The sequence below is a fragment of the Dermacentor silvarum genome, chromosome 1, assembly GCF_013339745.2.
Source record: "Dermacentor silvarum isolate Dsil-2018 chromosome 1, BIME_Dsil_1.4, whole genome shotgun sequence".
NCBI classification, from domain to species: domain Eukaryota; kingdom Metazoa; phylum Arthropoda; class Arachnida; order Ixodida; family Ixodidae; genus Dermacentor; species Dermacentor silvarum.
The window spans coordinates 91,695,076-91,721,603 of record NC_051154.1 but is presented as its reverse complement, the minus strand read 5'-3'; the positions used below and the strand labels follow the sequence as shown (position 1 = coordinate 91,721,603).

Below are 26,528 nucleotides of genomic sequence, written 5' to 3'. Positions count from 1 at the left end.
TTTGCATAAATTAATTAAAAAACGGGAAATTCTAGAAAAAAATGTCGCAGTTTCGCCCGAAAGGCGAAGCATAAATTGCGATAACAAATTAGTAGAGAGCTATTCGGAGTAGGGATAGTAGTTTTATCGGCTGGGCTGCATAAACTTGGACACATTCGCATACTAACTGAATTAACAAGCGGGGTGTCAGCGCGCACAAACAAACATGAATTGATCACACTGAATGACCGCATACAACGACTGTCATAACGATGGCAGCAAGCGCAGCCGCCGCAGCGGGCGAAAGTTCGTGCGGTCTATCGCTTCAACGGAAACTGAGCGGCGAATGCACAGCGCATACAAAGGTCAGAGCCGTTTGGAGATAACAGACGGTGCGGGCGACCGCCAGAGCCGCGGGCAAAGTACAAGCGCAGTTGTTGGCAGAGTAGAAGCTGCGCCCCCCCCCCCTCCCGCGCTGCCTTCCCGCTTTCTTGCTTTCGCGTGGGAGATTAAATGGCAACTGGCAAATTCCCCTTACGCCCGGTTGCAAGATACGCCTTTGGTGCCGGAGCACAGCGTCGCCCCGCTTCCCTCCCTCCCATACTCCCACGACCTTTCGCGCGACGGTCGCGTTTGCTTTCCGCCGTGCGTTCGCTTTCCGTGATAGCGCGCGTCCCCCGCGCACTTTCGCTCGCGCATACGGCGCGCGGCGACGATTTTATCACCCTTGGACTTTATACGGAACCTCACGTTGATGACGACGGCGACGGCGACGGCAGAAATCCGGTTGAAGTGTCCATATAATTGCTATCGCAAAGAAATGGAAGGATCAAGCTTACAGCTTTGTAAACCCGCTACAAAAATAGAGGAAATCTGTAAATAGCATGTGTTACATCATGCATCTAAAGAAGACAAGTTTAGAACAATAATTTACGATTTACATTAAAGCTCTATCAGTTGCTGGCTGAGGCAATTGAAGACGTTTGTGCATTAGGGCAGCAGAACTAGGAGAAGCGTTGCTTGCTGAAGGCGGCCGACCTAGCCTTGCTGCCTGATCGCCACTTATCGAATACGGTAGGGCCTGAAGCCCGTCACATTCTATTTGGTAATACAACGGCATCTAGTGAATGGGAGTACCAATAGTGAGGATGGACTTGAACCGGGCCGCAACAGGACCTTCATTCCACGTGGACCCCCATTTCTCACCATTCACACCTCTGTCTCAAAGGAATTTTAGGAAGAGCAGAGGTACCTCTCTCCTGCATATCTAGTGTCCTCTCGGGAATAAAATGTCACTTGTGCTTGTGTGCGGGGCATCTTGCACTTCAGTCCATCTGTTAATGTACTTTACGTTTTGCGTCAAATTCAGGGGCGCTATAACGTAAGATGATTCCAAACTGTTTTGATTCCAATTTCTGCAATCAGCCTCTACGATTAGTCAAAACATTTTCGGGCCACTCCCAACTCCGCCTGCCTGTCACACGACGTCACGAAAACCGCGATAGCTCCCCACCTGATATAACGTGTACACACTGATTATGCATGATTAAACCGCACAAAAGAAAAATAATCATTCCTGATTCGACGCCTTTTCACCATTAGCCCTCTGCTATTGGTCCAATGTTTTCTGGCTACACGCCCATTTCGCCTGTCTGTCACGCGACCTCACAAAACCGCGAAAACTCACCACGTCAAAGTGATGTTTACGCGAAAAAAAAAATGCATTAATATGCCGAACAAAACTGAAAAAAATTTCCGAATAGCCACAGACTGCCCCGTTCCGAAAGGAATAAAGATGGCTGCCCGCCGATCGCTCAGGGCCGCGATTTTGTAGCGATGCCTTCCGCTCGATTATATGCCACTCTTATCATCCACCACTCACGGCCGGCTGATCGCTTTGATAACGCGGGCGGGACATCGCTCTGACCACTGACAAAGCGCGAAAATTGCGAAAAGGAATATAATCGGAGAAGGAATCGCTACAAAATGGCGGCCCAGGCCCTCGCTACTCGCACCTGCCGGTGAGAATGTATTTATTTGCGCATGATAAACCTTTTTGCGTGGCAGTAAAATGTTATCGAGCCCCTTCGGCATGCATACGACATCGCTCTGCCAACTCTTCCTTGCTGAGAATCCGTTTTAGCGGCATTCTTACCCTTCCGTTGCAAGCCGCCGCGATTTTCGACCAGCCACCGCAAGCTAAGCAAGGCGAAGCGGACCAATCGGAGAAGCCGGCACCACCCTCTTCATGCGGTTATCTATTTTCACTGTGCTGGCTCGGCCCCATCGAAACCCTCTCCACTAGAGCGTGCTCCTCGCCTCTTGTCAGCCAATTAGATAAGAAAAACCGCTGAGTGTAGGTAATGTTATTGGTTTTGAAAGCGAACCAAGGTGACCTCCTATAAACGAGGAGAGTGTTTGATTGGGTTGTTCAGACAACGCTGCGGGTCACCGCCCGATGCGTGTGTCGGTGGTTAGGTAAATTTGACGTCAGGAGTTTGGAATCAAAACAGTCTGGAATCATTTTACGTTATAGCGCCCCAGGACACTCTAACAAATAATGATCGATGACACCAAGAGCTTGGGAGTGCACATGCACATGACGATGACGTGCCAAGTTCTGTCTTGCACTGCCACGCTCGAGCTTGCGCTGACCCTATTGGGCGGATAACATAAAGGATGGTAACTTCAGTTCTGTCAAGTCTCTTTGTTGTATAAGTTTCATGCATTTGATCCAGTCACCTTTAATTTCACCGTCAACGTCCCAGTTCGATCGCATGGAGTGGCTGCATTGGAAAGGCCTCGGGGACATCTTTTGGTATGCCATGCACATACACTCATAGGCAGACCGCAGAGGTAGGCAAATGAATATGGGCAGTAAGCGGTTAGCAAATGAAACCTATCGGTTCTACGCAGTGCCCTGCACTAATTTTTTACGTTGTTCGGACATTTACTTACTCGGACAGCTTCTACAAACGCGGTTACTGTGATCAATACTGAGCGGTTACTTTGCTGAGTGCGTGCATGCGCGCACTCGCGTTTGTGCGTCTCGGTTTGTTCTACCAGGCATGCTTGAATGGGGCTGCAGTCGCCATTTGCAGTTTGTCAGATAGCGTATATATATGGTGCGCTCGAATCTCTCAAATATACGTGAGGCTGCTTCGGGTCCGTGTAACTGGTTGGAGCCGGAGCGCCGTACGAATGCCGTGTCAGCTACGTTCGTGCAGTGCGGACGCATTGCACTTAAATCGACAGTGCGTTTAGAGTAGCACCTTACTCGTCAGCGCTGCGCGAAGACGCGTGAATCAGCAGCAGCGAATATGTGTGCGGCCTATGAAGGCGCGCGCCGATGCATGGCAGTCTCGGCGTCAAGCACGTCTCACGCCGCGCTCTCGAGGCTTTTGTTTCGTGTCCGGCTTTCGCTCGCTGGCAGCTCGGCGGCGCCTATTTATCACGCGGGACGAACAGAGGCGTCGGGCGCCCACTCGGGAGCGCGCGCAGATCGAGCGGACAGGAAGCGGTTGTGGGACGGCGCTCGGCGCCTGGACGCGGACCGCGACGTGGGAGAGTGGGCGCCACTCTCGCCGGCCCGGCTGATTGTCTCGCCGCTCCGACGACCATTGTTTTATTTACTCTTCCTCGAGAGAAGTGTGTCGCCAAGGAAGCGATTTTCCCTGCATTGTTTCGCTGAAATGTCTCCAATCATGGCAGTGCCTTCTCGGAACGGCGTACGTGCGCCTCCACATGGGCCGTTAAGTGCGCCTCGACCGTTTGGATAGGTCGGAGGGCAGCCGCTGTGGCCGCGGTTCCTTACACACGACGGCCCAAACAGCCGCCTGCTGTCCGCGCTTTTTCAGACGCGAACGATGGTGAACACGGTTCCCTCAGTTTGGAGTAAGACATAGGAGATCCAAGTAGATCTCGTGGAATGAAACTCGATTCGAAAACCGCTCTCTGTGAATGCACTCCCTCCACCACGGCCGTTGGCGTGACTCGAACGGGTGCGTTCATTACGTACCGATCACTGTATACACTCTCGCCAACATCTCTCTTTGAGCATACCATGGCGCAAGTATTACTGTGCACATTGCGCCTGCTTCCTCAGGCGCCGCGCCGCTTCGCGATAGGTGCGAGGCGGAAGCGACCGCAGCGTCCAAACACGCGCCCGATCCGATCGCATATCTTAAATGGCCGCGGGGTGTCTCGGGTGTCTTCGCCGGTAGTAGCGGAGCAAAGGCAGCTTCCCCCGAGCGTGACCGTATTGTTCCGCTTGAGGGCGGCGTCCGGCCGCCGCTCAGCGTGGCGGCGTGTGGTCATTCGGGAAAGTTCGTCGAACCGCGTCGGCTGATTTGTGTCATTCGTGGCCAGCGGACGCCCGTGCCTTCGGGGCCATCCTCTTTCGGGCGACCGGCAGCGGCGCTCACTTTCCGGCGGTTTGCGCGCGTCAGCGTCGTCGCCCTCGGCGGAATCGCCGCCCACTAGCGGCGGTGTGTCCTGCGGCCGCGCAGCGCGCTGCCGAAGCGCTTCACGTTGCGCGCACTTCCGCAGCCTTTGTTGTGCTGCGACTACGGCGGCAGAGGGACCCGTATCGGAATCCAGCTTGTCTGCCTCGGGCAAGGCGCCCTCGTGGCTCTCCGCTCGCTTTGTTCTGTTGCGGCGCGAGCGTGCCCGCGACATTTCCGAGCAGCCATTGCACCCACGGGGTGCGTGCGTTTGAACAAGCTTTGCAAATCGCCGTCGTCGCGTTGTAAGCGCGTCGTTTTAGTTTCTCTCTCTCTGCTATTTTCCTCTCTCACCCGGCTTGAGTTTCTCCTCTGCCTGTTTTCAACCTCCAGTGCATCGCACTGCGTCTGGCGGTTCCAAAGGGCTGTTTCATGCGTGGACGACGGCCAGCTCTTTGAATCTAAAAGAGCGTTTCTTCCTGTTGGCGTCTTTCTTTTTCTCTCTCCTTTGCTGTCTATCTCTTTCTAAGTGCACGGTCTTTCGACCTCTGGTATATATAATCTTCCAGTTTCTTATTTTTCAGCTGTGCTCATGTACGTACCACAGCAAGGCGGCAACATTAACGTCGATGTTGAAGCATAGACTTGGAAACGAGGCAGATGCTCGAAATGCTTATAAACGCTATCCGTCTATTGCTTTCCGGCCTACCAACGCCAACTGCAGCATCAGTCTTCGCAGATCTGGATGCAATTTCGCTATTACCGGCACTAAAATAATTTTAGCAAATGTGGTTCCGTCAACAGAACATTGGAATTTAGGACAAAATATGGTCATTCTGTCACGATGCAATAAAATGCTCGATGTCTAAGAGTCTAGGGGACCGTCCGTCTGATTTTGGACAACCTGTTTTTAAATACCGCTTCCGTGGTATCGTCGTATGCGCACCAAACATTACCTCGCACATTATCCTCTCATGGATGCTTTAGGCTGTGGTGGAATTAAATTCTAATCGTTTCCCCTGTCGCGCTTCTTCAGTTTAGTTCGAGCGGCGCGTAGGCTGCAATACGAGTATCGGTGGGTGTTAATATATAGAATCGAACAAAAGGGACCCTTACGTAATATCGTTCATGGTATAACTGACTTCTTGCGCGTGGTGTGTTGCAGCTAACGCTTGCATGTCAAGCTCAACTTCCCCATATGACGTTTAAGCACTCGGATCAGTTAAGAGTGGCAAACAAAGATACAATGCGAACAAATCACATCTCCCCAATCCCTATATTCCTACTATTAAGGGAAGCGGGCCTCAATACGTTAGACGAATTGGTCCTTCAGCAGCATTCGTCACGTCGTCTGAAGCTTTCAGCTAATCCACAAGTTCAAACCCTAGACCATTACATGAGACTAACACACATCCTCCATCGCACGGCCGTATCAACCTACCACCTCGAATGCGTAAGCAGTTAACATACTGCAAGTCTCTTTATCGTATCCACAGTTCAAGCCTGCAGCCGGCTACCCAGTTGACAACTGCCAGTGAAGGCCGTGGCCATCTCCAGGCTTATGTCGATGTGTCGCCAGCCAGGTAACCTGCTCTAACCTGCCCTGCCTTGACCCCGTCCCCCAAACATGTCACTACCAAGTTCTCCTTGCGTCCCCGTCTCTATTCGCCGATCTGCAGGCCATACATGATGCACTGACTATCTTGAGATCCGCATATACCACAGAAAACATCGGAACTAGCTAGTTGTGTACACTGATTTAGCCCAATCAGTGAAAGACCTCCCCAAGGTATTGAACGGATCGCCTTTCCCGGAGAAACTGCGTACCCAAGTCTCGATGTTACAGTGCACGGTGCGAATTGTCTGGATTCCCCATCTGCCTTTCCCAGGACACATTCAGGCAGACGCAGCCAGTCACAAACTTCCAGTCATATAACCATTACCGCTCTTCCCACCACACCCAGAGCCTCACGGGGCTATCAAAAAAGAAATTTCTTCGCCATTCCACGCGCGCATTGACAATTCCTTGTGGATCATATATACCTCCCGCTTGGTCTCCCCACCGCAAGAAAAGGTTGCGTTATAAGAAGGATCCGTATGGGTGCTACATTGACACCAGCAGCAACGTGTCCTGTTTTTCCTGATCAATGGGATCCTTTCTGTGCTGTAGGTCTGCACCAGTCTCGGCAAGTCTAGGGCGCCAAAGACTTCTGCAACCTTGTCACAACTCGGAAACGCACCTATAGACATCCGCGTTCTTTATATTAGTCAGACTCGCACCACCTTCAAGCAATGGCAAACTTTATCTCCTTTCCACGAAGCATGAACCTGATTCTACATTTGTCAATTCGAGGCCCTTGTCTGTACCCGATTGCATTTCATATGTCACTCTGCACCACCTTGGCTGGGAAGCCCGGAAGATCATCTTATCATTTATTTACGCCTCCTGGGTTTCGAGTGCAGTTCCTGAGCTGTACAAAGCCAGTACTCTTGTTACTAATCAGAACCAAGGAAAAGCTCCTTACCAATGGTCATCTTATCAGCCAATAGCCTAAGCTACTGATGTGTGCAAGCTGATGGAACAAATGGTACGGGATAGATTAAAGTGGTTCCTGTAAAAGAATGAGCTTTATCGTGAAATGATGGCATGATTTCGGCGTGTATAGTCTTCGAAAGACTGCATCATCTAACTTGTGTCCACAATCGTTCACGAAACAAGGAGGCGTCGCCTTGTTGGAGCAGTTGGAGACATCATATGTGCCTATGTTAACGCCGTCTCGGGAGCTATCCTTGAAGTACTCAGAGGTTTGGCGTTTGATACATGTGGACTCCGAGTTTCCTCATCGGTCGTCAGTCTTCATGTCCACTGCTTGTGTTGAAACGAGGAGACATGTTCGCGAGCCCCTTCTCAAGACCGGCCACTAGTTACCTTCTGGCTTCTGTCTGGTGTATGAAAAGCGACAAGAAGGCAATAGGACCACTCGGAAAATCGCCACAGCCGTCTCCAGAGACTGATACCTACAGCTGATCGACAGCGGTTGAACAAGGAATGTACCTAAAGCCAAAGTTTCGACAAGGGGACTTGTCTTCGCGAGGACGAAAATAAAAACAAGTCCTGTCGAAGAAATGTCTTCTTTGCGAAACGGTGGCTTCAACGACATTCCCTGTTCGAAGACTGTCAATTCTTTCAAGCCTCGATATTCCTTTGAACTTCTCTCTTGTTTGGATTTTCAGCTGTCGTTTACGCTACTTCTGAAAATCCAGCGCAGCAATGGCCGTCTCCCGCACAGTATTCGGCTACGAGGGGCGTTTACACGTCGGTATGTACAGTTTAACCGACGCGTCGAGTCCCAAGACTGCGAGATGCCACGTGCGTGAACTTATAGTATGTGAGGTCCTCAATACATGCATAATCGACAGACGTTGGCAGCGGCTTTAGCCAGTCTCGACAACCAACCATTGCTCTCGGTGGGACCCTGCATTAGTCTAGTTCTCAGGCACACCCAGGCTTTAAACTTGACTACTAAATATCACATGTTTGCACTGTACACATGTATAGACTTTGAGTAGACCCGCTCGCTGTTTACTTTCTTCATCCCACTGTCCCTATCGTCACCCTTCGTCCCTCTTCCTTTACCCTTCCCCTTTCCCAGCGCATAGTGGCTGGCTAGAGGAATGCAACTCTGGCCGACCTCTCTGCCTTAAAGTAGGCTAGCCATACGTGATTATTTTATATCTTTGGACATTCACTCACGCAAATACATACACAAACGCGCGCACACGCAAACAACACATGTAAAAGCTAAAAAACGCTGGACTCTGGTGAGCTTAGTCGGACGTGTCCGGAACACTCCGTGACACACTGATAATTTTTAAACGCCTCTGTGAATCTCATGAAAAGTGAAAAGGCAATGGGAAAACAAAACTGGCCATAACGTCTCTGAAACTTTGCATGCATAACCGAGTATGCAATGAACAAGAGGGAGCAGAAAAAAAGCAGCAGATTCAACACACATGTGCAAAGCGTGACACCAATGCCAATAAAATCAATACCAGCGTCACCTCACACATTAGATCCACATATGGTTGTCAGGGGGGCGGCTTGGGTGTAGCCCCACTTTTGACAGCTATAGTGGTGCCTTGATGAGCTCAGTCCGTGCAATTCCACAAGAGTTGCGCTAGATATGCGAGGGCAGAGGGCGAGGGCAGAAGGGACAGGTCGTGCCGAAGGCTGGCCTACCACCCGGAGCCATAGGCAGGTTACAGCTGGCGTCATTGCAGCACCCACACGGATATACTTCTTAACGCAACCTTATCGCGGCAGGAGCCGACTTCTGGAACTGCAGTGATGCACTTATCGCTTCCTGGGGTTACGACGCACGTGGCCACAGTCTAACTACTTTTGTCACCAAGGATTATTTTGAATCCAGGTGATCTAACGTGGTTCGACGTAGAATAAAGCGCTGGTCATTGTATCGGGGACAGATGCAGAGCAGTTCGATAGGCTCCTCACATCCCCATTTGTCGCAAAGTGTATCACCCATCTCAATGAGGAATGAATACCTGTAGGTCGTTGTGAATGCCACACCAAGCTATAAAGCGACACAACAACGACAGTGGCGACGAAAGCACACAAGAAGCAGAAGTCACCGAATCAGTAGCATGCTCCACGTGCACAACGGTCACCCATCCTACCGCCAGGCACATGCTATGGGACTGTTCGGTATCTCCAGCAGAAATACCTGCGACCAGATATTACCTCCTTTAAAGACTGGTTCACCCCTAAAAACGACACTCAAGCTCTAGACATGGTCCTGTTTCTCGGGGAGTTTGCAGATGAGGCGGGCGTCTCTCGTCGCATAATTCCCTTCCCTGAACCCCACCCCTTTTAGGCAGAAGAGCCATTCCGTGTCAAAAAAAAAAAAAAAAAATGCTTGATTCATTCAACGTTGCATCCCAGTGGAAGAGGTCTTGTAGCTAGAGCTTCAGGGAAGGGTCAATTCGCAGCCGACACGGTTAGTTCGACAGGCTGATGGAGTTCCAATAAGCTCGAGTGGTGTTACGAACCAGTGGTTCTAGTTTTCATGCAGCGTCCGTTCTAGACAGAGGTATTCGAACTGTCTGAGCAGTGTTGTGGATGCATGGACAGAGCAGCGCCGTAAGCGAGGTCGTTGCCAAATCGGCAGCCACTGAAAAACGCGATGGTGTGGCCCTTTTCGAGAACAAAATGGTGAAGTTCCCGGGTCTGGACCGGTGTTGCGGAGTTACCACTCCTGAATTGAAATGACTCCGGAATCATTCCACATTTTTACGACCCCGGAATGGAATGGAATGTCGACAACGCTTGGAGGAATGGAATGAGAACGGAATTTAAAAAAAAATATGGGGTTTTACGTGCCAAAACCACGATCTGATTATGAGGCACGCCGTAGTGGGGGACTCCGGAAATTTGGACCACCTGGGGTTCTTTAACGTGCACCTAAATCTAAGTACACGGGTGTTTTCGCATTTCGCCCCCATCGAAATGCGGCCGCCGTGGCCGGGATTCGATCCCTCGACTTCGTGCTCAGCAGCCCAACACCATAGAGAACGAAATTAAGCGCCTTTTGCCCGGAATGGAATGGGAATCGAAGTGCGTGTTTTTCTGAAAATAAAGCGCTTTTTTGTCTACGCGCCGTTTTTTTTGTCAAAATATGCCGAATAACCAACCAGCCCACGTTCAAACATTAGTAAGTCAGAGCCTCGAATCTACCAATAAAGCAGTATTTTTAAAAATGGCTTGGCTGATTACAAGTACGGTATATATTTAGAAGCAACGAGCCTACCACAATTCTGTCCTTGTAGACTGAGTTGCTCCGAAGTTTGTCTCGATGCTTTGCGTAACCGCGGCTCTATGCCGTTGGTATCCGTCGTGCGGAACTACGGCGGCGGCATACTCCCCCCCGTTACGCGTTGTGATATATTTTGTTCACGTCGGCGGCGCCTTCGCCCCGGCCGCCTGCTGTCTCCCCACCCTTCACTTCTTTGTTTTTACTTCTGTTGCTTCCCTCACCCTTTGCTTCTGTTGCTTCACCCCCCCCCCCCCCCCCAACCCTTTTGCAATACTTTCCTCCCTCTAGACAACAGACGCCTTTGCCCGAAACACTGTCGACAAAGGTCTGCAGTTCAGCGCAGCACACAGCCGTACACGATGAACTGTGCGCCCTCTCCCTCCATACAAAGATAGAATAAATTTTTGAAAGCATTGGTTCGGAAACCCAGCCGAAGCAGGAGAGCCCACGTAACTGTGGCCACGGCGGCGCCTCCCCGAGCCCCGACGCGACGATTCGCACGAACAAATCCCACCTTCGTCTGTTCTAGGGAGCTCTATTCTAGGGTGGGGGAAGGGTTGGGGGGCGGAAAGGAATGGAATTGAAAGGAATGGAATTGCGGCAAGTTCTAATTCCCCAGAATGGAATTGGAATAGAATGGGGGCGCCCATTCCGCAACACTGATCTGGACACTATAACTGGTCGTAGCTTCCGTGACGTATATAGGCTCGACAGCGGGCTCTGTATGTCTGGCTTGGTATCACAAAAGATGGTCCATTCTCTCGGTGGTTCTTCTGACATAATAAATCGCAGTAAAAGACAGTGGTAAGCTCCGTAGATGTCGTCAGGCGGGACACGACGAAGTTGATCGTTATTAATTTAACCGGTATATTAACGACGATCTAGCAGCTCGCGGATGAAGCGGAGCCATCGGCGTAAATGTGTTTGCAGTAACAATACGTCTCTTGCAAATAAAGGTGAGCCCATTTTCCTCGAAGCCAAGGCAGACAGCTCGGCCTTGTTTGATATACCTGGAACGGTGAGGCGTATAACAGGCTGTGCGAGGCGCCACAAAGGAGACATTGGTCTTGTCGCGGGCGAATAGTTCAGAAGATAATCGCGGTGAACGGCGAAATGTTGCACGTCATCGCTACGCAGTACAGCTAAGCATGTCCAAAGGGCTTGGCCCTGTATGGTGTCACGAGCACAAATGTTCAGATTTGCACGTTTCTTTTTCTTCGTTTTTTTTTACATATTAATGGCACACTGTGCCATAAGAATCCCAGAAATGAGCGCTCTGTACAGTTAACAGCGTGTATACTCCATGTCGTGCCGCTTAGGAATTTCAGTAGAGATGTTATGAAAGACATCATCTTCAAGTATGCGCAATGGGCTCTCCGGGAGAGGTCGCGATCGGCCATTACGCCCAGGAAGTGAAGAGGTCTGCATTAAGAGATGACCTGATCATTAATAGAGATAGCATGCGACATCACTATCTTGCGGGATTGCTATCCCGAAGCCTCTCTCGGGTAGCGATCGCGTCGTACCGTCGTCGTCACGCTGTCGTCGTGTAGTCTACGAAATGTTGCCGTTCTCACACCGTGGTCGCCGCGTCGTCACGTTTGTTTTATCGCCGGCGTCACGCTGTCGTTATTCTGTTCTCGTTTCCGTTGTCACACAGTCGTCCTCATTTCATCACCGTCGCACCATAGTCGTCGTCACACTGTCCTCATTCAGTTGTCATGTTGTCTTCATCCTGTCGCCGTCGTCGCACCGTCGTCGTAATTCCATCGTCACACTATCGTCACGCTGTTACCATTCCCTTGTCGTCTTGCCATCTTCTTCCTGCTATCCTCATCGTCACGCCATCGCCATTCACGTCGTCGCCATCCCATTGTCACACCGTCATTGTCGACACGCTGTCGTCATTCCACTGTCACCATGCCGTCTTCATTTCCGCAGTATTCTTTCCATAGTCATCGCGCCGTTGTCGTCATGCTGTCTTCATCGTGCTCCCGTCATTGCGCACCGCCATTTCCGCCGTAGTCATTCCGTCGTCGCCACACCGTCGTCGTCGCGCCGCAGTCGTCTTTATGAAACTGTCGTCATTCCCCGGTCGTCATGCCGTCTTCTACGTGCTATCGTCGTCACCACGTCTTTGTCACACTGCCGTCGTCACATCGCGATTTTCGTCCTTCCAACGTTGCCACACCATCTTCCTCACACTGTCGTTATTACGTTGTCGCCATGCAACCCTCGTCACGCTCACGTCATCTCCCTCGTCCTTCTTCCGTCGTCGTCGCACCGTCATCCTCGCGCCGCTGTCGTTCTCACACTGTCGCCATGCCGTTGTTGTCATGCCGTTACTCTACATGCCGTCTTCATCTTGCTGCCATCGTCGTCGCACAGTCGTCATTTCCGTCGCCGCCATTCCACCATCGTAACAATATCGTTGTCGTCACACATTTGTCATTCAGTTGCCGTAATGCCGTCTTCCTCCAGATGCCGTCGTCACACTGCAGTCATCGCGCCGTCATTTACGTCGCCGTCATTCCGTCGTTGTCACGCGGTCGTCACGTTTTCCGCATTCCGTTGTCGTCATGCCATCTTTGCCCCACTATCGTCGACGTCGCGCTGTTGTCATTCCATTGCTATTTGATGCCGTCTTCTTCATACTATAGTCACACCGTCGTCGTCCTCATGCTGTTGTCATTTCGTCGTCGTCATGCTGTCTTCGCCATGTTCACGTCGTCGAATAGTCGTCGTCGCCTCGCTGTCGTCATTTCGTTGTCCTCAGTAGCGCACCCACGGATCTCTGCCAGGGGGGTTCTTGTAGGGGAGTGCAATTTTTGCCCTTACAGGCGAAAATTGCATCTGTTTTCTCCCTAGAGCTGCTTGAGTGGAATGCAACGCAAAGCCATCGAGCACGTGGTTGGCCTACCTTGAATTTGGGAATGAATGACTAAATACAAGACACTGATAGAGTGTTTTTGCTAATCAGGAAAATTCGACCTCAAGCCACCTCCTGCATTGTAATGACAATGTGAACAGAGTACTGAAGGCTGAACGTACACGTTGGACTGATGGGGCTCGATGCATGGGGGGGGGGGGTTGAACCCCCCGTCGGTGCGCCCCACTGGTTGTCCTCGTGACGTTTACCGCATGCCGCCGTTGTTGCACTGTCGTCGTCGTCACACCGTCATTGTCGAACCATCGTCGTGATTCCATCATTGCCACCGTTGTGTGGTCGTTGTCGTAACACAGACGTTCACGTCGAACACAAATGGACGCCACAGAACACAGAAGTTTTACACAACGAAGCTATGGCTTGCCTTGGACAATCATTCCTCGATAGTTGTAGGTCGCGGGATCGAATCCCGGCCACGGCGGCCGCATTTCGATGGGGGCGAAATGCGAAAACACCCGTGTACTTAGTTTTAGGTGCACGTTAAAGAACCCCAGGTGGTCCAAATTATTCCGGAGTCCTCCACCACGGCGTGCCTCATAATGAGATCGTGGTTGTGGCACGTAAAACCCCATAATTCAATTCGATAGTTGTTGTTGTTATCCTGAATGCATACGTAGAACCATCGCTCTGTGCCCCCCCCCCCCCTTTTTTTTTATTAATGTTATTATTATTATTTTTTGCGCGGTCGCTAAACAGCTTGGGTCTGCATTCATATTGTTACGGCATGGTTAAGTGCATCCTTTGTAGTGCTCAAATTTAATTATTATGTCCGTATACCTCCGGCGATGGACCCCTGGCAGCCTAGCCCCGGGCACCAACCGCCTTAACCGCTGGACAAATAAAGTATATTCCTATCCTATCCTTGCAACGTATACTCAGTGTGCCATGCAACGATTGGTTCTCGTCCATGCGGATTCGGCAGATCTCGGTTCCGGTGCGCACACGTGACGTGTGACATCGCTGAAGGTGGTGGCGACGCATAATCCCCGCCCTAGAAACGTTGTGAAAACGTCGTCTCCCATACCGGGATATAAGATGTAGATGTAGATGTAGAGCCTTGAAGTTACTGGCACATACCCACTCTGGGGGATTGGCCAAGAACCGGGTAGTTTGAAATACCAATCAGAATGGAGATGTATAAATCAAAACAAACATAAATGTGGGAATATATACGCATCTGAGAATGAATAATTAGAATATATCAAATGACTTGAATAGAATAAGGAGTAAATGATGAATTAAAAAAAAGAAGTAGATAGCAAGTCATCAAATTTGTAAAAATATTTCGGTACCCTAAGCCGTGATTCTGTCATCTAAATCTTTCTGACCCTGTAATGTAATTCTGGATGGCATCTACAACCTTCCCGTCGCTGTGCCCAAGGGTAGAGGCCCCCAATGATAGTAAATTTTGAACATTTAATTCTAATCTAAGAAGGCGGAACGGTGTTTCTAAGGTTCTTTTTCGCAATTCAGAATATCTTTCACAGACAATTAGAAAATGATCTAATGTTTCATGTTGGCCACAATAGGAACAGTTAGGTGAGGGAACCAGACCAGCTCTGTGTAGGTAAAAATTTAAAAATGGAATTCTGCAGCGTAGTCTAGTGATTGCGACTTCAAGTGAACGCGTTTGACAGAGTTTGCTATTCCAATAATGCGACAAGTGCTGAAAATCTGACGAGTTTGTTAAAGAAGGGGCGTGAAATTCACGCAGCATCATTTTTCTCCGAAATCTAGCCCCTATGATGAAAGCTGAAATCGGTAGGATATGAATTACCGGGCCATTCAGGGACGCTTTCGCCAACGAATCTGCCATTTCGTTTAGAAATAGGCCCTTATGCCCTGGTACCCACACCAATCTAATCAAAGCTAAGTGAGGGGGCACTAACGATTTGAAAGCTCGCAAAACTGGGGAATTATCGGACGCTGTGAGGGAGGAGCACAGAGATAAAGAATCCGTCACGATTACTGTAGAACATGTTGATGTATTGAGTTTACGGAGGGCTAGAACGACAGCTAAAAATTCCGCTAGAAAGATCGGTACGAAGTCTGGGAGGCGAAGAGAGAACGACCAATCAAGAATAGGAGAAAATATTCCAATTCCACACTTTTCTTCATTTTGAGAAGCATCAGTGGCAATAACTGTCTTGATCGGAACGTGCAAAAAGTAATCATTTAATATTGAGCTTAGCATGCGGTAAGATAATGCCTTAGCATTTTTAGGGAAAATATCATCATACTGAATTTTAATGGAATTGGTGTTGTAAACAACAGGACTCACCTCACGAATTTGTATGTTTATTTGATCTAGGAGAGTTTGAATAAAAATAATTTGTGGTGTGTGGAATCGCGGCCAGTACAATCCGAAAAACAAGTCCGGCTGGGAGATGAAAACTGTTTGTGAACGCCTTATAGGGGATTCATATAGTCTTAAATATGACTGTACAGCTAATAATCGAAACCTCGTAACAAGAGATGGCAGCCTAGCTTCCAGATGCAAAACTTCATTTGCTACAAATTTAGGTAGCCCTAAACATTGTCGCAAGGCCTGCCTCTCCAGAAGAACAAGAGGGCGAAGTTTATATGCAGGAGCTCCAGAGTACAGTACGCATCCAAATTCTAATACCGGTCGAACATACATGCGGTATATTGTTAAAAGCGTTGCTCTTCGCATTCCTGATCGACTATTGCTCAGCCTACGCAGCAAGCCAACCGCACGAATACCTTTTGTTGCAATATAGTCAATGTGTGACTTCCATGACAGTGAACCGTCATATATCACCCCAAGATACTTGACTGTCTCTACTTGTGGGATAATATGTAGATGATAAGAGAGTGAAATATATATGGGGTCCGTTAATGGAAACGTAAGCACTGAGCATTTGTTAACGTTGAGACAGAGATGCATCGCATCAAGCCATCTTTCTATAGCAGACAAGTATGTCTGTAATACTTGATAAAGTTTTTGGATGTCATTTGCCGATGAAAAAAACGCTATGTCATCAGCGTACACATAAGTATGTACATCATCATGACATGGGATGGAACTCATTAGAATATTAAATAAGACTGGAGAAAGTACTGCCCCTTGTGGAACGCCTCTTGACTGTGCGTACCTAGCCGAAGAAATGCCGCTTTGGAAGCAATAAAATTCTCTGTTCCTTAAAAATTCTGAAATCCATACTTGAAGGTATTTTGGAAGGTTAATCTTTTGAAGCTGGTTGATCAATATCACATGTTCAACACTGTCATATGCTTTTGAGATATCTAGAGTGACTAATGCCGCATACTGCCTTTGGCGCCTTGCCAACTGAATACGGCTTTCAAGGTCAATATGGGCCTGCCATATAGAGCACTGTGATCTGAAACCAATTTGTTTCGGACTTAGAATCGATCGCTCATTAAGAAAATTTACGATACGAATATTGATAACTCTTTCAATCAATTTTACTAAATTTGAAGTTAACGCGATTGGCCTTATATTGTCTAATATATATCCGTCACTCGGATTTTTAAGCAACGGAATGACCTTGGCAATTTTCCACTCCAATGGAACCCATGCCCTTCTGACGGAATAATTGATTATGTCTAATAAACATTCTGGCGATTCTTTATATAAAATTTTTAACATGGTCGAAGTGATCCCATCGGGCCCCGGAGCCGCTGATGGAAAGTTTTGTAAGATATCTGATAATTCAGTCTTCGAAATTTCCGTGAAATCTTCCTCAGATGGGGATAGCAATGGAGCTAAAGGTTGTTGGGCAGAAAAGCGACTTTCTAGCCCTCTAGCGATTACCTCCAACGAATTTTTTATTTCTTCTGGAGACAAAACTGCGGATTCTGCATTTATTGGTCGCGGAATCATTTTCTTGGCGCGTAGAAACCTAAACAGCGCGCGTTTATTGTTTGATTTAGAAAGAAATGCAAAATGCTGGGTGTCGTACTCATCTTTAGCCTTCAACACTGTCCGTCTAAAAGTACCTGCATAGAATTTGTAATCCAGCCAGTTTTGAGGGCATTGATTATGTAATAGTTTTTTCCAAGCTGCCTTCCTTCGCCTATAGTCACGCGAACAGTCATCATTCCACCAAGGGGAAGAATTCGTTTTAACTGATTGTATAACAAATTGAGATTTTTCCCGCGAATCTTTTAAAACAGAACAAATGCTCAGTGCTTTCGATTTGAGATTAACATCAGTCAGAGAAGCCAATGCGGACCGCAAGGAATTTTGAAATTTACTGTAGTTTATGAAAGTACGCGCATTAGAAAGGCAGGAGGTAACTGGACGTAAAATATCAAAAATGATCGGTATGTGGTCGCTATTTGTGGCATGATCAACAGTCGACCAGGTGGCCAGGGAAATGCTTGAGCTTGCAAAAGTCAAGTCTAAGGCAGAAGCAGCCTGACCTCTGACGAAGGTAGGTCGTCCGGAATTTGCGCACGTAAGACTATTGTCCTGGGACCAGTTCCATAAGCGATTGCCACTCTGATCTGTTTTTAATCCCCATGTAATATGGTGGGAGTTAAAGTCCCCAGCTAGTAAAACATCTTTTCCGCAAGTAGTAATGATAGTATCCAAAGGGCGCGTGTCCTGAACACCTGAGGGAAAATATGCATTGGCTATAAAAAATGGCCGACAGGATGGAAGGCTTATGTCTAACACTAGTATTTCGTACTCGGAGGACAGTAGCTTTAGAGCTATCTTCGCCTTATGGCAAATTTTGGAAGATATCAGTGTCAATAAACCACCTCCTCTCGAAGATCGATCTAATCGGAATGAACGATAATTTTTTAATGAAAATTTCTATCTGGTGTAAGCCAAGTTTCTTGCAATAAGATAATATCAGGATTTAACTGAACTGTAAGACAATCTAAATCTGTATAAGCAGCAAATATCGAACGACAGTTCCACTGTAATACTCTCAAGGATCCTATTTTGAAGATAGTATTGCAGAAGCAACAACCTTCTCCAAAATGTTCTCCTTGAGAACTGTACTGGGCGGAGACTTTTTGGACTTGTTCTGAGGGGACATAGAAGAAGCTCGGTTCAACGGGGACCGGCTGCGTTTTTGAGCCCGTGCATCCAGGTCAACGTCTGTGGAGACGTGCAAATCAAGAGTATGTTGGTCAGGTTTCGAGGAAGATGCAGAGTTTTCATGGCTGTTTTCAGAGGGAAGAGCGCCAACGTTATTAATATCTCTCGTTTCTCTAATAGATGGAAGTTTAGAGGTGTCTGGAGACATTGCCGTTGTTAACTGCAGAATATTAGCGATCTGGGTATTGACTACCTGAGATATGCATTCAGAGATGCTGACTACCAATCGCTCCATTGCGTTGGCCATTGCTTTTTCAACTGCGGCGTTAATTGCCTGCGTAAGAGTCGCGTCTGTGAAAGAAGGATGACGAGCAGTAACACCAGCATACCCGTGAGTCCTCTCCTTAATAGTGGCAATAGCTTCTCTCCTAGAACACCTCCTTTTATCAATTATTTCCAACACCTGCGTTTCTTCTACTCGAGCTGGACAGTCTGAATAGTCAGCAGGGTGAGATCCATCACAAAGGCAACACTTCTGATCTTGGGATGTACAATCACTGTTAGAGTGACCCTCACCACATGTGCAGCATCGTAGACCAGATTTACATCCGCCAGCACTATGGCCATATCGCCAGCAATTCCGGCATTGTAGAGGACGTGACGCCAGCGCATCGACTCTGAAGACTAAAGGCCACGCTTTAATTTCCGATGGGCAAGAAGTGCCTGCAAAAGTCGCAATCACTGACTCAGTGGGGACTCTCTTATTGTCCACAACGCGATTGCAGCGGTAAACAGCTACCACGCCTGCCATAGAGAGCTTCTCCAAGGTCTCGGATGGACTTAGTTGCGAGTCGACTCCACGTACGATGCCCTTTGTGCATGCAAGATGTGGCGGAATATACGCACTCACCGGGACGGAAGCAAATGAGGAACACTTAAGCAGGTCCGCTACACATGCCTGGTCTGGTGACCTGCATACTATCCCTCCTCGACCGAACTGCCGGACATCAGTGATGCTCTGGTAGTTGGGAGTCACAGCATGTAGTTGTTCTTGGGTAGCTTTAGGGTTGTTCAATCTGATAGAGGCCCCACCCAAGGGCACCAACGCGACGGGAATGCTGCTCACGCCGCTGCGGAGAAAGAGGTCTAAAGGTAGATCATCATTCTGTAGAGATGCTGACCAAGGGGAACTCCCCTGTCCAGGAGAATTCCTGGACATCAGTGCAGTCGCAAACGTATCACAATGAAGAAAATGGGCTGCTTCAACCGAACTGAAAAGAAAAGAAATAAACACAGATATCAACAAAATTAATGAAAACTACCCGGCACTTGACCAACCCGGCCCAGGGGGCAAGCCAAGGAGAGAAGGAGCCAAGGAGGCAGCGGTGACGTGACAAGCGAGACAGGACTCAAGCCGGGATATAACCACAGTGGATGATGATGAGGATGAGCCTTTATCATGGCTCGTACCCACAAAAGGGATAGGCCAATGGTTTCTGCGAAATCTTTATTTTTTCTTCTGCTTCATTCTCATCCTTTTGCAAGACCGACTACTGTATGACGCATTAGTTTATTTGATTTATTATTATCGGTTTCTTCTGTATTTTCATTTTCTTTTCGTTTTTTTGTTTGTTCTCGTAATACCACCTGATTATTGGCCTATCTGGGTTTATGCCATTTTTTATGGAAATCATCATCGTCATCGTCGCGGAGGCGAGCGTTCTAACTGCGTAGAACCACTGCCATTTTGGTCGCGTTCTGGAAGTGCCATCTCGTCGTAGTCAACGGAGTCATTTCAGCCGCGGAATCTTCTCAGCCCCAAATAATCAGAGGAACCATTGGTAGACATGCGGACATCGAAGCATGCTTCCGAAGATAACGCAGGCACTTTGCAAAACGCAGCCACAACGTCATACTTTACTAAAATTACATTACCTGAACTAGCTCAAGTGATTAGAAACTTACCCTTCTCAGCTCCTGGTCCTGATGGAATTACTGTTGATATGATAAAAATTTTATTCGACTTATCTCCTTGTGATCTTCTAAACACTATAAATTATTCATTAAACAACGCCTGGATACCATACGATTGAAAAGTAGCTAAAGTAATCCCGATATCTAAAAAGCAAGGAGTAGGCTATGCCATAAAAAATATGAGACCTATTTCTCTAACTTCTAATGTGGTCAAATTCATAGAAAGGGTATTACATTGCAGAATTACTATCTGGATGACGGATAATTTAATATTAAATCCAAATCAAATTGGCTTCAGAGTCGGTTGCTCAATATGGTGTGCCCATGCTGATTTAGAAAGCCGAATACAACTTGCCCGAAAAAGGAGACAATATTCAGCTTTAGTGACATTAGATATAGCTAAAGCATATGAGAGCGTTGAACGTTCAATTTTACTGAATATCTTACTAAGTAACAATTTCCCAAAATATATTATTGCATGGTTGGCAAATATTTTGAGCTCAAGGGAATTTTATTGCTTTAGGGAGGGCTGCTCCTCGTGTAAATACAAACAGACTCGCGGGGTTCCCCAATTAGCAGTCCTGTCTCCATTATTATTTAATATCTTAATGAGCTCCATCCCAACTTGTAAGGCCGTTCAAGTTTATGTTTATGCAAATGATATTGCATTCTTTGCGGCCGACAGTGACATTTACGATTTATACCAAAAATTACAAAGATACATGAGTATGCTTGAGGTTTGACTTCAGACAATCTGCATGTCACTAAATGTAAGTTAAAGCGCAATCTTGGTCTTCCCGCTTACGGACCCGATTTCAATTTCGATATCTTATAAACAAGAACCCATTCCCCAGGTTGAGTCTCTAAAATATTTGGGAATCATCTATGATAAAAAACTCAACTGGTGTCCACACATAGAAAATGTACCATCTAAGGCACAACGTCCTTTAGGTCTACTGCGCAGACTAAGCAACCGTCAATATGGGTTACGTAGGCATTCTCTGCTAATGATATACAAAATGTATATGCGCCCAATATTGGAATTCGGGTGTGTATTGTTCTCAGGTGGCCCTGCGTACAAAACTAAGCCTCTGGTTCTTTTGGAGCGTGAAGCCCTACGCCTGTGTCTGGGACTCCCCAGGTTTGTTGCTAATAATGTTATCAAGAAGCGCGCCTACCAACATTGCCCTGCACATTTCGTATGTTAACGATCCAGACATTTCTAAAATTTTACAGCTTTCCACTTAGACGATCTGAATACGTGTTTATTGATGATCCAGACTCATTCTTTCTAGCTCATTGGCCACGTTTTCACACTCCACAGATCGTATTTGTTCACAAGCAATTAGATAGGTTAAATGTGAAAATTCGAGAGGTAATTCCATCAACTGAACCAAATCGGAATATTGAGATTGAATTCGATGACATTTTTTCCAGAAACCCTAAGCTTCAATCAGTCAGGTTTTTAAATAACCGGTTGCAAGATTGTCTTGCGCATGCACCTTCAAATAACATAATACCCACAGACGCTTCAGTGAACAATGATAAGGCGGGGGTAGGCATTTTCTCGCTTTCGCTTGGCTCGTCATTTTTTTTCAGACTGCCAGATTATACTCCCGTTTTTGAAGCCGAACTTTTGGCAATTATTTTAGCACTACGGAAACTCCCTTTGAACGAAATCAGTGCGGTTATTATAACAGATTCGCTTTCTGTCGGTTCTTCACTTACAGCTTCATCAATTCACCAGCTCTAAAGATGTTTTTAGCATTAGTTCCTCCACAGTTTAATTTTGTAAAACTATTTTGGGTACCAGGCCACTGTGGGTTGGATTTAAACAAAATGGCAGACTCATTAGTGCCAGCATCCCTGAGTGGACCAATAATATCGATTCTTCCAGTAGTTTCGCACATAACAATTAGATATAAAAATATTCAATCCGGAGAGATGCCATTGAATCAATAACAACATGGGCTGGAATTTCAGCATCTCAAGTTTCCGTGGAAAATCCAGTAGTGTCAATCAAGACAATCGGAAGTGGTGATCACCAGATTGTGCTGCTGTGCCCCCCCCCCCCCCCCCCCCCTTAAATCTATATTTACACAGGACTGGTCTAGTGATATCTCCCCTCTGTCAATTCTGCCAGGGACACAGAATCCTTAGATCACTGTTTCTTTATATGTCGCCGCTATACAGTATTAGGAAAAAAGCCTTCTAGAAATTCCACTTGCTAAACTAGGGCTAATCTTAACATCAGAAATAATACTAACGTTAGGTGTGTCAGTTCTGTGCTTCAGCCACAGGGATGTTTTTGGTGCCGCTTGTGCTTTCATGCAATCGACTAAAGGAATAAATTTTTAAATGATTACTTTTATATTGATTTGCTTTCTCTTCTTTTTCCACATTTCCCCCCTTTTTGCATATGTAAACCATCAAAACATTACTTAAAAGTTCAGACAGCGAATTCTTGGCCAATCCCCCAGTGTGGGTACGAGCCAAAGTGTGAGGCCAGCCACCACCACCACCACCACCACCACCACCACCACCACCACCACCACCCCCACCACCACCACCACCACCACCACCACCACCACCACCACCATCATCATCATCATCATCATCATCATCATCATCATCATCATCATCATCGCCGCGTTAAATAGGCCTACTGTGCTCAGCGGTGTGTTTGGTTCCCCTGTCCTCCGCACCTATCATCTCAAGGTCAGTGACTCTGTCTTATACCCTCCTCAAGAGTAGCTCGATCGCCACGGTATTCTGTTGCCGAGCAGAGTTTCGAGATGTGCATCTTCAATGCCTGTGGCGAAATGGAGCGATATGTTTCTGCATCACGGCGTTCTTTGTCTCGCGCTCTCGCCTTCGGCCGTTTCGTTTAGTGTCCTCTGGATACAACGCGTCCCATTTGCACTTATTAGTCCTCCATTTCCCACAGTGTTCGTGATTATCAACTGGAATGTCAACGGATTTCGGCAGAGATATTGAAGACGCATTTCTCGAAATTGGTGCCAAGCAAATGATGCAAGTATGCATATTACTTGATTACTGCTTTGCTTCAATTCGGCATGTGGGACATGTGCTCTAAAATGAATAATTACGAGGCTATACATTATTTAAATTGTTTTATTTAGCTAACATCACCCTGCGATTTGCCTCGATTTGTCCGCCTTTTCCAAGTAATACAGCTGGAGTGACACCGCAGGAGATCTGTGAGGCCGTTCCTCCCTTGAGCTGGATTATTCGAAGAGGCCGACATTACTAGCACGAGAAATGAAAAAAGCATATTCAACTAATTAACAAAAATTTACTAATTAACTTCTTAATTGATTACGTTACGGCACATATTGCAGTATACGAATTGTAGCCGGTGAGCTTGCTAGACGTATCCACTTGGAATGAATTTCCAGGATGACACCAGTTTCTAGATATTATTTCCCAAAGTGTGGAATGAAATACATGGGCGTTCCGTTACTGTATTGTGCTTCAGTGCATAAAAGAGCGTTTTGTCAAAAATGTATGTGGAACAGTGCATTTTTACGACAAGTTTAGGGCAAGTGGTAGTGTTTAGGGCAAGTGGTAATGGGTGTGATTTTAAGAGAAAAGCCTTAGATCTCTATGTTTCAAGGTCGCGTTGTGAGGTGCAGAAAGTAACGTGACCTAAGGAAGGCCAGAAGTGAACCAAAGCATGTCCAGCCGTGTATATAGAGATGATTCATGATTACCAAAGTTAATTAATGATTGATTAGTGATTGGATTAAGTTGGATTAGGGTAGAATTAGGTGGATGACGGTGTATTAAGGAGGATTAGGGTGGATTAAGGTGGATTACTGTAGGCTTTACACGGCTTTCGCCTTCGCGTCTCTCAGGCGATAGCTAAGGACACTTGGGAATTTTTTGCCGGGGCCTTCGCCCATGAGAATTTCAGTATTAGAAACGTGTTTTTCTTTATTTTTGCGAGCTTTTCCCGGCGCATCTACTCGTATCGAAAACGTAAAATTTTGCGAAGAGGCTGCTTTATATCTGCACACTATCTGAAACGTTTTTTACGCGGTCCGAAATTTCGTTGTACTTGGCCTTTCAGCAAGCTGTCTGTGTCGCTGCATTTGTCTGTGTCGATGCGGTTTTTAAATTTTTTTTTCTGTATTGCCGAGGCCTCGGAAAAAGTTATTTTAATTGCAAGAACAGTTGCGACTCGTCCCTTTGCCCACGGACGCAGTTGCTGCAATGTACTTCAAACGCGTGCGTTCCACTTACCCTGGAATTCGCAGGTATGGATTCAGAGTTCTCGTGCGTGGACTGCGGCAAGAAGTTCAACGGTCCTATACCCTACATGGGCCCCCTGCGCAGTTCGAAGCACCTGGAGAAGGCCACCCAGGCGATACAAGGCGAGTATGCACGTGGCAGGAGCGACTTGGTTGACGGAAGCTGCCTGGTGCCGAAGCGTGGCATGCCCATCATGTGCCACCTATGCAACGTGCCATTGAACTCCCCAGCTCTATTGGAAATCCACAACAAGGTACGCTACTTGTATATATATATATATATATATATATATATATATATATATATATATATATATATATATATATATATATATATGCACCTCGCTCCTCGAAGAGGCACGCCGTGTGTCGAGTGAGCTCCTGAACAGTGCTTTGTAATTTGGTGAACGCGGTCTACATCAATGGATCTGGGACCTGAAAGAGGTGTGAGGTAATGCTCACGTATTTCTCTCGCATTTCCCGCTAAATCGCTTGTAACTTTTTTTTTTATTTTTAACGTGTCTGTGGTAGATCAAGTTAAATCTAATTGTAAATTGTGCTTCTGTCATATCAAAACGGCCATTTTTGCAGTCGAAGGAGTCTTTGTAAGCGAGAAAGCGAAAAAAAAAAGCGATAAACACAAGACGGAATTGCGACGCCGTCCTAAAATTCCCGCACAAGCTAGCCATGACGTCATGGCTTTTGACACAGTCTATAGTTATTTATTGGTGTAGAAGGACTGCACTGCATTTCAAAAATTTCGAAGTATAAAGTCTGTATTGTATACGGTATGTTAACGGGGGAAAATAGTGATCTTTTTTTCTTTCACACGCACTATATGCTATATGAACAGTCGCCTTAAAATTATTGCACACCTTATGTACCCGGTCGTGTCCTCTGCCTGCGTAGCGCGTGATCGCTTTAATCATGAAGCGCGAACTCGATTTCAGAACTATCTCGTAAAATGCTATGTGCGTGACTGGTTATTTTAACAAACTGCCGCAGGAACTACCTTCTTGCCACGGTTGCGGAAAAGCTAAAAGCATATTTCTTTAGTCTTTCTTTGAGTAATTTCTTGTGTTCTTAAAAAAATTGTAATTTTCTTTGTACTGCAATTTCTTTTGCCTTTTTCGTTTTTTCCTTCTTTCGATCTACTTATGCTTTTTAAGAGAATAGCGCTCAACGGCGATGTCGTCAGCTGTCGGACGCTGCTTCACAAGCGGCTGTGGCTCAGGCTGGCCCGTTCTTGTAATTTTCGAAATACATTAAAGAATTTAGTGTAATAATGTTTATGAAACTAAACATAGACGCGAGCGCTTATGCTGCGATGACAGGATATGTGGTAAGTGGACATTAGGCTTCATTGCCTCACGTATACTGCAGGGCAAGAGTCACGTGCGGAAGCTCAAGAACGAAGAGTTCCGGCGTCAAATCGCGGCCGCAGTAGATGCGGGACCCTCGCAGGCCGGACCGTCGTTTGCTTGCACGCAAACTTCGCGGGCCACTCCTTCCGCATCCACTTCGTCGAGCCGGTCGACGACTGAGCAGGCAGCTCCGGACCCGTCCTGCAGCCTTTACGGCATTGCGCTCTTCATGAGCTTGAAGCGCAAGGCTCTCCACATGAGCACCTGGGACCACCTCATCAACGTCCGCGAGGACACCGCTGATGCCACTGGATTCCCCGGTCAGTGAGGAGGATCTCCATCAATGATGGTCACTAAGACGAGCGGTCGAGCCTTGGAGAGACGGTTTGGGCAGTTACAAAGTCCAATTATCGATGATTCCATTGATGGACAACCTTAAGGATTCTGCGCAGCGGCACACAACAATAACAAAATCAGGAAGAGTTTTTTTCAGAAAGGCATTACATGCTATTCCTGGTCTTTTTTTTTTTTTTTTTCCTTTCTTACTCCCCCCCCCCCCCCCTTTTTTTTTTTTCTTTTTCTCCACTATTGAAATCTTGCGTGCGCAAGAGCACCGTAATTTCTTCTACACTTTTGCCGTTCCCGTGATTGTTTGTTTGTTTGTTTTTGGTTTTCTTTTCTA

At 47.1% G+C, this 26,528-nt stretch overlaps 1 protein-coding gene across 1 annotated transcript in view; it reads left to right on the top strand.

The window, feature by feature from the left end:
• LOC125946810 (uncharacterized) overlaps positions 1-26,314 on the top strand; it is a 78,690-nt gene extending 52,376 nt beyond the window's left edge. The window contains exons 2-3 of the mRNA XM_049670891.1: positions 24,489-24,736; positions 25,866-26,314. Coding sequence (XP_049526848.1) covers positions 24,491-24,736; positions 25,866-26,174 — 555 coding nt within the window. The 5' untranslated portion in view covers positions 24,489-24,490 and the 3' untranslated portion in view covers positions 26,175-26,314. The remainder of the gene's footprint in view (positions 1-24,488; positions 24,737-25,865) is intronic.
• Positions 26,315-26,528: the final 214 nt, after the last annotated feature.